General features: G+C 40.6%; 1 protein-coding gene across 1 annotated transcript in view; it reads right to left on the bottom strand.

The window, feature by feature from the left end:
* The window catches only part of DENND5B (DENN/MADD domain containing 5B), a 63,707-nt gene that overhangs the window by 40,270 nt on the left and 11,116 nt on the right, over positions 1–12,321 (bottom strand). The window contains exon 4 of the mRNA XM_009995214.1: positions 2,680–2,867. Coding sequence (XP_009993516.1) covers positions 2,680–2,867 — 188 coding nt within the window. The remainder of the gene's footprint in view (positions 1–2,679; positions 2,868–12,321) is intronic.

Below are 12,321 nucleotides of genomic sequence, written 5' to 3'. Positions count from 1 at the left end.
ATAAAATCCACAGCAAACATGGTTATAATATAATGGATATTTCAGGGACATGCTTGAGATTAATCACCTTTCACATAGATACTTTAAAGGGTATTAGGATTCATTTGGTAAAGCAGAAGTGTCTCTTCAGCTCACTTTTTCATAAGAAATTTGGAACTTACAAGGAAAAGCATTTCTTCAGAAAAAACAATTTACTTTACATAGCTGTACAGCTATTAAAGAGCTGTGGCGTGCATATGGTTATTTAGCTTAGGGAGAGTCTTGTTATCTGTCAAAATTTCATTTCAAAGGCTTTTTCATTTCAGCTCTGCATATCATTTACAAAATTTGAAAAATAAGATTAGGATTCAGAAGACCCTTGGGAAATTGTTTTCACTTCTGTCTTCAAAAACATCTGATGACTGAAGTTAATGCAGACAGATTAGTAACCTTATACCAGCAGGATAGCCAGTTGTTAGAATTTTTATCTCTAACAAACATTTTATATTTAGACCAAAGGCTTGAAAAGCCTGCCCCTGGCCTGAGCAATAAAGAAATGCTAAAGTGAACAGCACTTCATCACTCATGTGTTGAACAATTTTTTTTTATCATCTGGAGGAATTTGATGTTCAAGATCTTCCCTGCTCAATACCCCTTCTTTCTTTCCCTCCCCCACAGCTACTTTAGCTGTGGTGCTCATATTTTTCACTCATTTGTCAAACATTTTAACAGGGTGGGGGGAGATGTTCCACCCCTCTATTACTGTTCCCTCACTGGCAATATTTAATTTGTTATTCCAGGGATACTGCAAGACCATCACATTACAAGTTTAATTTAAGGAAAATGACAGCTTAATTTGCTAACTAGAAGCATATGACTAATAATTTGTACAATCGCAGTAATTATGTAATATCAGCTTGGTTTTACTGCAGAGCACAGCCAGATATCAGCTTTATTTCCACCCCACTGCCAATTTCATGTGATTGGACCATAGTATCTGCAAGGTAAGACTTGATTAGCACTGTTACAGTCCACCAAAGCTAAGAATCAGTTGCCTCTGCCTACTACCTAAAATAGACCTTCATTAAAAGCCGTATTACACTTGCCTGTGTTTACCCCTCCAGTTCCAGATACATATTCTCCTCCTGCATATTCTCCTCTGCTGCTACTCCCACCTGCCTTCTCAGTAAGAGCCCCTATTCACAAGCCTTAGGGACTCTGCCCCCAGGAGATACCCTCGTGTGGAGCTGAGCACAGCAGTTCCACTGTCATGGGATGTTTCAGTCCCACAAACAGTTATTATTCGGGTTGCCACTGATTTTAAGAAGAAATCTAAGTTAGAATGCATGGCATACTCAAGAGATGGGTCCAGTCACCATCTCAAAATGCAGACAGGCTAGTGATATCTCAAAGACTTTACAGTATGGAGAGTGATGGGTGGCCCATTAAAATGCTAAACATTTTTAATCATCTTAATCAAATTTTAAGGATAAATACTTTAATTTAACTCTCTACTACCTCTGATTACCTAGATTAGGAGGACAATCTTTCCTTCTTTTTTTTTCTTTGGGGAAAAAGTGCTAGACCAGGCAAAGTTTTCAGTTCCTATTGCATGAGAGAACAGATCATAGAATCATTTTAGTTAGAAAAGTCCTTTAAGATCTTCAAGACCAACTGCTAACCTAGCACTGCCAAGTCCACCACTAAACCATGTCGCTACACACCACATCCACATCTTTTCAATATCTCCAGGGATGGTGACTCCCTGGGCAGCCTGTTCTAGTGTCTGACAGCTCTTTCTGTGAAGAAATTTTTCCTAATCTCCAATATAAACCTCCCCTGGCACAACTTGAGGCTATTTCCTCTTTTTCTAGTGTTTGTTACTTCAGAGAAGAGACCAACACCCACCTCACTACGCCTTCCTTTCAGGTTCTTGTAGAGAGTGATAAGGTCTCCCCTCAGCCTCCTTTTCTCCAGGCTGAACAGCCCCAGTTCCCTCAGCTGCTTCTCTTAAGACTTGGGCTCTAGCCCCTTGACCAGTTTCATTGGGCACGATCTTTAGTCCAAAATACCACAATTGGAGTGAGTCAGTGTTTTAAACGCCCGTGCATGTGTGTGTATGCCTCTAAGTGGGTAACAGACAAGGTATTCATGAAAATCTGGCTTGTCTGAGGCCAGGATACTGGTCTAGTAGTAGACTTTGACCCAGACAGCAACGTATGGGCTGACCTGTGGGTGGGATGAGGCTAGCAGGATGGGACATGCTTCTCAGCAGCAGCAGGGGGACAGGGACAGGTTTATACCACCTTGCAACCACACCCAAGATTCAGGTTCACAAAGACCACCTCCAAATTAAGTGCTCTTTAGCTCTTTGTCAGTGGGTCTATGACACGGACAAAGAGTAACAAAACCTGGTGATGTGTCATTTAGGGAAAGCAGAGAAACTTCCAGCGTCACAGCAAGAAGCAGAAGCATTTAGAAGTCAATGCAATTAGCAGCACTCATTAAATAAAAAAATGGACTGAGAAAGGCTGTGGAGTCTTTCCCTGCTACCTCACTCCTGCTGGCAAACAGTCTTCACAGTGCCAGAGAAGTCTCCTAACACCAGGCATGGCATTTTCCAGCAGGGATTCACACAGACAATAAATTCACACAGAAATAAAGCATTTCAGAGTAGCAACCCCAGAGGAGGAGACTGACCTCCTGAGGCAGCTCCAGCTTGGAGCGGTCGGTTCCCTCCTTGGACTGCAGCCCCATCAGGTAGGGAACAGGAGCATCCAGAAAATGCAGGAGAGAGGCAGGAAGGATGGGGACGTACACGTGCTGCCACTGAAATGGGAACAGCAGCGTTGTGATCCCCTCTGCCACTGTCATCAGACGCTGATAATCTAGAGAGGGAGAAAGACAAACATTGTATTATCTTCCCATGTTGTGCTTTTGAAATACTGGTTGGCAAGGCCATCAGTGATAAAACAAGACAGAAACCATGTTTCCGTGGCAAAATGTTCTTTTGAAAAAAAGGCTTAAACATTATTTCATTAATCAAAACTCATTACCTCCAACAAGAAACTGCTTAAATAAATATTTCTTATCTAGATCTATTCAGTCATTAAATTATTTTATTGTAAGTATATAAAAATTCTAATGCACAGGATAATAATAGTCCAACTCTATAAAAAACATGTATTTTTATGAGCAAAAAGGAGGAGAAAGAAGTGAGCTTCAAGGAAACATTGTGGTAAAACTTTCCTGTTTGCTCTTACCTGCCTGCTTCTGCTTCACTTGCTTCTAAAGCTGAGGGTATTTTCCTGGAGACTCACCTTGGTCACATACCAGACTTTTACAGTGTCAGAGTGTTTAAAAACATTTTTTTCATGTAAAATCCAAACAGAACACTAACAGAAATTTAGTTCTAAAAAACAGTCTGTATAATTAATATATTTATATTGCATTATTTTCCCAAAATTGTACTTAATCCACTAGTTTATTGCTTTGCAATATTTTGGTTCAAGTAAACATTATTTTAATTAAAATTTAACTTGATCCAGCTGAGCTACAAGAATTTTTCAAAATTTGGATAAGAGCAAATTATTTCTCAAATATCCAGCTGGTGTGGATACCACAACCTCTTTATTACTATAAATGAGGAAAACTGAATTTGAGAGCATCACACAGACAAGCAGAGGTGTCAGTTCCAATTCCCGTTCTGGGGCTCTGCCACTTCTGAAAGCTGCTCTGTTATTTACAAAAAGAAATTGTTCCCCCAGCTTCTGTGCATGGGAGCATCATCAATAATCAGCAAGAGTGGCAGAAGAGGTGTCTGTACTATGGCTTTATGCAAAACCAGTTCTCATCAGTGCCAAGCAAATTTCATGGGCTTTGGCTTGGGCAACCAAAACATCTTCAACATCACCAAGACCAGATCTCTGGTTGAGTTGTTGCTCATCTCTCCTAGCTCCTCTGCCCCACTCCATGAAATTAAAGGCATATATGTATAAACACTCTGGTTTTGAGTAAGGTCAGGTTTTTTCCTATAGCCCTACAGACTGCTTGCACATGGATAGGAACCCAGCCTGGCCCTTCCTGTTGCTTGAACAAGCCAGCCTGATGCCCTGGTGTACATCAGCATCAGCAAAAGCACTGTCATCTCATACCACTCAGCTATCAGGAGGTCACTGGGAAGATGCACTTGAATAAATATGCAAATTTAAATAACAAATTGCATAACCCATTCCCTTTTGTGCTAGCACCTCTCTGTGGAAAACCAGCCTCGATCTGCCAAAGGTCAGCCAGCAGGGCAGAAACATTTTTCATCTTGTCTTACTAATAGCTAGTCATTCAATCTTCAAAATTATTTTCCTGCATACAAGTCAGTCTCAAGGTGACACCTCAAAAGCATTCCTAGCTACAGATCAGCCATTTACAAGTCTCTCCCTTTGCAGTGGTCTGTAATTATACATGTCCAGTGGCTGTCTTGTCAAGGAGGACTCACACAGAATCAACTTACATCATCTGCTGGTGAAGATTAGGCATCTCATAATGTTTCATAGGTCTGATAGCTTAAAGGTTAGAAAAAAGTAAAAATCAAATACAGAAAGCAGCATGTCTTCAGTATGCATGAGATGATTTCAAAGTCTGTTCTGACCTATATAGCCATGTGAAATAACAGGTCTTCACAGGAAAGCTGCAAGTATCATTTTGGATTGGGGCATTCAGCTCTGGAAATGTGTGCTTGCTCTTTCATGCTACTTGTAATATTTAACATAGTCACTAGGACAAGTTTTGTAACCAGCTTACTATGAGGAAAGCTGTTTTTAAAAAAATCTACTAATGGCCAAATTAATAGGCTAATTACTACAATTTAGCAATGTTTGTAAGCAATTAGCAGAGATTTAAAAAATGTGATGTACCCAGCTGTTTTCACTGAAGAGAAGGATGTTCCCAGGATCTTTCAGAAAAGGAATTAAAAACACCTGGAGATGGTTCTTTTGATATTTGTTTAATAAAGTAAGAAACGCTTATTACTTTGTATTTACTTTCAAGTCTGTACAAGGTTAGACACCTATCTTGTAAGGCATAGTCTTTTTTGATGGAGAGATTCATATAGCTATCAGCATTTGAGGGAAGCTTACACGGTTACTGGAATGAGAGACTCCTACATTTCCCCAGATGAGAGAGAGGAAAAGGGGTGGCAGAACAGAAAAAAAGAAAGGTGAAGAAGTCTGGAAGGGGATGGAAAAATCAGTGTGTGTATAGACTGCAGGTGCTTGTGCCAAGAAAAAGAGCATTTTCAGATCCTATCCCACTATCACTCCTAAACTTGGATAACAATCTCCAACTGCAACCCAAGTTTTGCCTGTTATTTTATGAATGAGAGGCCCAGGCGGGAAAACTATTCTCTGATCCTACTCCAACCTTTAGAGCTAGAATAGAGGTATAGATAGTATTCATCAGTTTAGGAAGTGTCTTTTGAGCACTAGATCTCCTTTCCATCTGACTGCTCCACCTGTCTTACTTGTATTGCTATATGCCTCTCTTCCTTTCAGTCTTCATTTCTCCCCACTCCCAAGATGATGATAATTTATACCACAGTATTTATTTTGCTTGGCAGCTCCACCTGCATCCCTCACCCTGCCTTCATGGGACAGAGAACTTCTCCAGGACAGGGAACATAATCAAGCACAACTCCTGCAGCAAATTATTCACATTCAGAGTTAAATCTCTAATTTGTACACAGGACATTTTCCAAAAGAAACTGCTCCAGGAGGATAATCCCAAGGCAAAGTGGCCCCTATGATTCCTATTGCAACTGCTGCCTCTTAACAGCTTAGCTGGATTTGGCACGGGTCTGTCTCTCACAATGAACCTTCTCTCTTTGTGAAGAAGACAGTAACAGAGTCAAGTTGAAAAACTCTTGATCTAACCTTTTGTTCTGGCAGCATCTGCTGGGGGCCCTTAGCCAAGTCCTTGCACCTCACTTCCCTGCACTGGACAAGTAACTGCAGGAGGGACCTGCTCTGCTGCAGGTCAGCAGTTCTGCTGCACAAGTGCCAGGTTTCAGCCACGCTTTATAAAGGTCTGGAAATATTTGCATGGCTCACAAGATACAACATGATGCTTAAAATGCAAACCCTGAGAGACTTCTGTATAATTATGAATATCTGTTATGTGCTAGAGATGGATATGGTTTCAGCATTTGAACAATAACTCAGTATAAACCTTTTTCTGAAAGAGGACAAAATTTTAGAATACTTGTCTTGATGTTGAGTCTCCATAATACAATAACAGGACAAAACCCAGTCAGTAGGGTATTGCAACAGATACTGTGCATGCAGAAAAATTTACCCCCAAACACTCAAAACACAGGCAGTGACTAAGAAAACAAAACAAAATAATCCTTCTCCTTTCACTTGACAGGTTGGGTATAGAAACTCTGAGATGCTAAGCAATTCACAAAGTTGAACATAAAATATGCTTTTCCTGATTCAAAGGATCTCCTATCTCAAAAATCCTTTCCATGATACAGCCAAGCGAAACCAAGGTCCTTTGAGAGGGGAAAGGGAAATCAATGTGACCCCTGTCCAGAACAGCTAAGACCTCCCTCCTTCAGGTGGTACCTCCAAAACAGGTTCAAATGTTTGGCTGTAATCAAACAGAAGAGAATTTCAGCTGAGACCTGCTCAGCAAATGCCCAAGCACAGGATTTTTTGAGTATAAAGCCTGTGTGGGAGCACACACACACTCAAACCAGAAATGGCATTCTTACTGTGATCAGTAGAGTGTAATTCCAGTTTTAACACACCCAGCCTTCCTGATGAAAGAATAATTTGGCAGGTTTCCACCTCTCTGTTCCAGTAACCTACCAAAGGTAAGGTACAAAGCCTAGTGCAGAGCTGGAGTCTCAGCCTGGGTCTTCTAAATCTGGTAAGGTGCTTTAAAAATAGACCATGCTTCCTCTTAATTTTCCTTTTTAAGTTCCATTTTACAGTCAGTTTGAAAGTACTTGGGAGCATTTGAAAAGATGGGTTACCTGGACACCACTTGCTTTTAGCTACTGCTTTTTGAGCATGCATGAAGTGTAACTGCAGATTTGCAAAGCCACAGATTTAAATAGGTATCCTGGAAGATGATAATCAGGTTATGTTCTCAAGGAGCACTTACCAAAAGGAACAAAACTATTCTAAGCAATAATTTTATCCAAAGCAAAGCTAACAACAGAGAAAATAAAGTAAAATAAAATCAATAAAACTTAAGAAGATTTAATTCTTCAGAGAGAAACACCTGAACATGCTTTAAAACATTCTTGTGACTAACAGCTTTTCTACACACTACCTCTTCAGTCAAAATATTATAAGCAATTGCTGTTCAACTACTACTTTTTGTAACAAGATACAGGTTAGCTGAGCCAGGTATATTGGAGAAGCTGGAAAATAACTATTAATATTTTGCTTTGAGTGCTGAGCATGAGTCAGGAATGGTGCACCACAGTTATGAAACCTGTCTAGTGGCTCAGTACCTTCAGATCTGTAATGTTTATATATAGCATACTGCAGATGAAAAAGGAAATCTGAAATTCACATCTGAGACACAATTTGTGTATGAAAGCAAAAGTTTTCAAATCAGATCTCAACAGCTTCACAGAGACAAAACATATAAGTGTTGCAGACTTCAAAGAGCCCTGGAAGCTTCCAGCTTTCATCTGGTTTGTATACAGGCAGCTGTGATGACTGACAAGCCAAACCAGGTGATTTTCAAGAGATGTTCAGATAAAATGCACAAAAATGTTTCAGGAAATGCTTATTTACCACAGAAACCACCTTGCACTCATGCTGCCTTTGGTACACTTGGACAGGTTGGTGACCAAGGACTGTAACCAGCAGACTGTCCTTGGGAACGACTCACAGCAACTCAACACCCTTTTTTTTTGCCAACAGAAGAGGGAATTTACCAGCGAGCAACACAGCACATGAATTGCAAGATAAAAGCAGAGCAGCAATTTATGCAAATCTCAAAATACATTTTTTCTTAAACCAGATGATCAAGACTAGCCTGCATCTAATTGCCTGAACCAAGAATGAGCCTCTCAGTTTGGGGGTCAGCTCAGCCCCAAGGGAAACATCCTGAGGCAGAAATTCACCAAGGCCAATTCTTTCCATTTTCCCTCCTTGCCAAATGCTTAATGGAAAAAAACAATCACTTCCACTTCAATAAATATCCATGTATATGATTTATCCATGTTACAGCCTGCCATTAGTGGTTCAGCATAAATTAGTTGATGATTAAGAGCCACCTTATAAAATAATTCACAGGAAAACCTGAATTAGCTCCCATTACCAGCATGGTTAAGTCTCCCAAGAACAGGGCAGAAGTCTGTGACAAGATGACAAGGTGGCAGCAGGACATATGAAGATGCCCCTGATGACAGAGGGAGCCCCTTGCTCATCCCCACGGCTGCTGGGGCAGAGTGGCAGGAAGGGCACAGGCCCTACCAGGCAACAACTTTGCTCAAGACCACTTTTGACTGCCGTGTTATTTATCTGGCATTTGCCAAAGCTGGAATGCAAAGGCCTTATTTAACTTCTTCCCCCACTTTCTTACAATGGATTGCTGAGGTTTCCGTGGAGTCCACATTTTAATTCATCTCCCTCCAGCAGACATCTCACGCCGGTGGCATTTTGTTACTGAAATTGTGGCAGCTATTGCAAAGTATTATTAACTTGGATACTTCTGGAAGCCTGGACATTCACAATACCCCTGCATCCCCACAGTTGCATGGGACAGCTGTGCTCTGAATAAAATCAAGGGCACTTGCAAAAGTATTACTTCCTATGATTGAATAAACTATAATAAAACTACAACAGCAAGTCTGTTTCATAAATGAAAGTCTGTAAGCCCCAAGCTTGCACAATGTTAGATATGTGCTACACCATGTGCCTTGTTTAGTGATAACAAGTATGACTCTTTATCTGTATTTTCTGCTTTATTGGGAGTCTCGTATTTCTTATGACCTTCCTTTGAAAGTCACGGGAACACATCATAATCCAAGCTTTGATTTTCAGAGGCTGAAGTTTTAAGGCTGCAATCCAAAGACTATCCCCTGGAAAACTGCAGGGAAAAAATATCTAATCCCTCCCCTTTGGTTTTCAAAGCCCAATTGGTAAAATTTGGCCCTATTTAAACTTAAAAGTATTCTCTATATGCAGGGAGATGTAACCTGAAGCCACAGGAGTTCTGTTTGTAGTGTTTTCAGGAACAGCTTTCTATAACAACTTTGCAGGCCCAAGTTGTCCCTTTGAGAAGTCTATTACACCTACCCATCAACAGAGATTTTTATTGATTCCCTGGGATCCCATGCTGTCTCCATTAAGAGTAAGGAGTGATTTTTTCAGTCTTGCCACAGTACTGTTTGCTGCTCCAAAGCTGTACAGAAGTTTCATATTTTTAAACTGAAATGCCTTGGTCATAATGGCTTTTGCCCCAAAATGACACAATTATCCACACCAGCAGCTCCCAAACTGTGGTTTGTAAAGCCATGATGATAGCTCCTTAGCACCAGGCTCCTTTAAAGTTTAAATCGTAAACTTCAGAGAAATACAGGATTAAGGTAATTGCCTGCAGTTCAAAATGTTTGGGAATGAAAGAGCTTAAAAAATGAGCTGAAAAATGAGCTCATCACTCTCTTACATCAGTCTCTCGACCTCTGTGCTTCAACATAACAGCTGCAAAGGGAATTTACAGTCCACTACAATCCCTTAATTTTCCCAAGTGATGGGATATCACTCACCTGTAAAACACCAGAAAGAGAGCAGCTAGATACATAAAGTGGACAATAGCAGCCATGGTACAAACAGATACCGACTAGTCCCATCCCCACTGCAGAGCTGTGCCAGACAATCTTGTATCATGCTGGGAACACGTTCAGGGCAGGCTGTGTAAAGTCACCCAACACCTTTCATCTCTTCATTTAGTTAGATGCCTTTGTTCAGGCTGCTGGAAACATTATGCCTTGGCTACATGGTTAAAAATAAACATTTTCATCATCAGCTCCTACTCGACTAGAGAAAAACCACTCCAGAATAGTCAGTACAGTCTTAGTGCTACCTTCCTTGTCAGCCTTTTGCTGCTTTTACCACCAACACTGTCAGAAAGCAGGTGCAACTCCATTTGACCACCATCCTTCTCACAGGCAGCCTGCTGCCCGTGCTTGCCTGCAAAGTTTAACAACTAAAGCTGCTTGACCAGTTGTACCCAGTGTTTGCAGTTTTCACATCCCTCTCTTTCTTGGCCTCAAAAAGGTAATCTCCCTTTAGTGGACAAATGTTTGGTGACAAGTTTAAGCTTCTCAGCAGCCAGCCAGCAGGCTCATTGTATGGTTACAGCTGTGCAACAGTTTATATTTTCACTCAGCTTTCCAAAATAAGTCTTTTTTCTATAAAAACATGATTTTTTTTATTAGTAGTACTTATATATATATTTTTTTTTTGCAAGCTTGAATGAAAGGCTTCCTTCCAACAGGTCTAGGAGAAACACACAAAAAAGTCAGCTTACTTTTCCCACGTTATTAGTGGCTCTCTCACTGAAACAATTGGGTGAACTGAAGTAGGTCTTGGTTCAATGCTCTGAGTTCTTGACTATGGTAGCATTTCACTGAACCTGACTTTGGGTAACTAACACTGTCTTGCTTGAAATGGCACCCTGTGGATGCAAGGCCATCTTCTGCTAATTTTTGTTGAGTTTGGCAAGGTTGCAGCAAGGCCAGGCCACTGGAAACAGAGTCCAGTGAGTCCATCCTCTTTAAAACAGAATGGGAAGGAAGGACAAATTTGCAAAATCACTCTTTCATTTGTTATTTTGGAACCAGCTATACAGAAGCCAAAAACTTCTTTTCATCTTTCGCCTTGAAAAACACTTGCAGTTAAGAGAGAATTTCTCCCTGATGGATCTCAAAGGTTAGAGAGGAGATTTGAGCAGTATCTAGCCTGGTTGTATCTCAACTAGAAGAAGAGCTGCTTTGTTCTCTGTTTCAGGAATGGCAAAACTGACATTTAAAAGAAGCTGCAGTGCACAATTAGCCAAGCACTCTGCTATCAGGATATGCCAAAACTGAGGCTTTGCACTTGACCTCCACTCCACATTCCTCACCTCTGGGAACCAGTATTACAATGCTATTTACATAATCACAGTATTTCCCTAATACAACTCTATGCTATTCCTCATGGACCATCAAGTTGTGTCTCTATTAGATACGGAATTAAAGGTATGTCAAGGACATCTTTAGATTCACCAACAATAGGGAGATGGTGGAGAGGATTAATTCTCACTATCTCATTTTTCTTTAAAAATAAACACACAGTGAAAAAAAACAAAAACAAATAAACCCTTAAATTATGGCCAGTAATTGAAAGAAAAACACTTACTTATCTCACTTCTGATGGAACCGAACATTGAGTAAAAATTATTTAGTGGATATTGTTTATCTGTCTCAAGGACTATTACAGAAGTAATGAATGTGCAGGTTTTCTTCATTAGCATAAAATATTACTAAAATGTAATCTGACAAGCTAATGCTACTAGCTTTCAGTAAAAAACAAAATATCTCAGTTTTCAGTGACTTCGTAAGCAGAGGCCAGGGTGGGAATGATGAGCTGGGATGGAGGGGCATTTCAGTGGTGTTGCTGCTTAATGTTGAACCCTGGTGTCAAGCAGTGAAGGCAGCATGACTCAAACTGAGGAAGACAGGAGTAAGCACACACACAGAAGCAGAAGGGAGGGGAAAAGCAGCCTAATCAAAACTAACAGCAGGATTTCTGCTCACACTTCAAACTGAGAGCAGATAAAGCCTTTCATTTTCAGGTCTGGAAAGCAAACCCCTGGAGTCCCTGTGGAGAAGTGCTCTGCAAAGAACTAGCAAACCTTTGAATTCAGTCATTTGCAGAACCACCCTCTTTCCACCTCCCTGAACGTTTTCCCCCCATCTCAGTCGTTTATCCATTAGTATTACTACTACACACTTACTGACCTTTCCTTTTATATGACAAACCTAAGCATTCAGTTTTGAAGCCTGAAGGCTCATTATCTGTACTGATTTTAGATGACATTCCATCCTCTCTTCATCTCCCTGTCAAGCTGTCTGTTGCTTGAATCACATCTCTTGAGAAGTCTAGGTAATACCTCAGGTATATATATTTTTTTCTAATCTGATGAAACCACTCCCCCTAGCATTTTCCCTGAGACACTTCCTACTAATTTAGGCTCAGCATCACAGAAGCCATTTGGGAATCCAGATAACACAAACATGCATCCAGTGAGACTTAAAGAAATTTCCAAGAAGTCTGCACAACC

The sequence above is a fragment of the Chaetura pelagica genome, unplaced genomic scaffold (assembly GCF_000747805.2).
Source record: "Chaetura pelagica isolate M959 unplaced genomic scaffold, ChaPel_1.0 scaffold343, whole genome shotgun sequence".
NCBI lineage: Eukaryota > Metazoa > Chordata > Aves > Apodiformes > Apodidae > Chaetura > Chaetura pelagica.
This window is presented reverse-complemented; position numbering and strand designations above follow the sequence as displayed.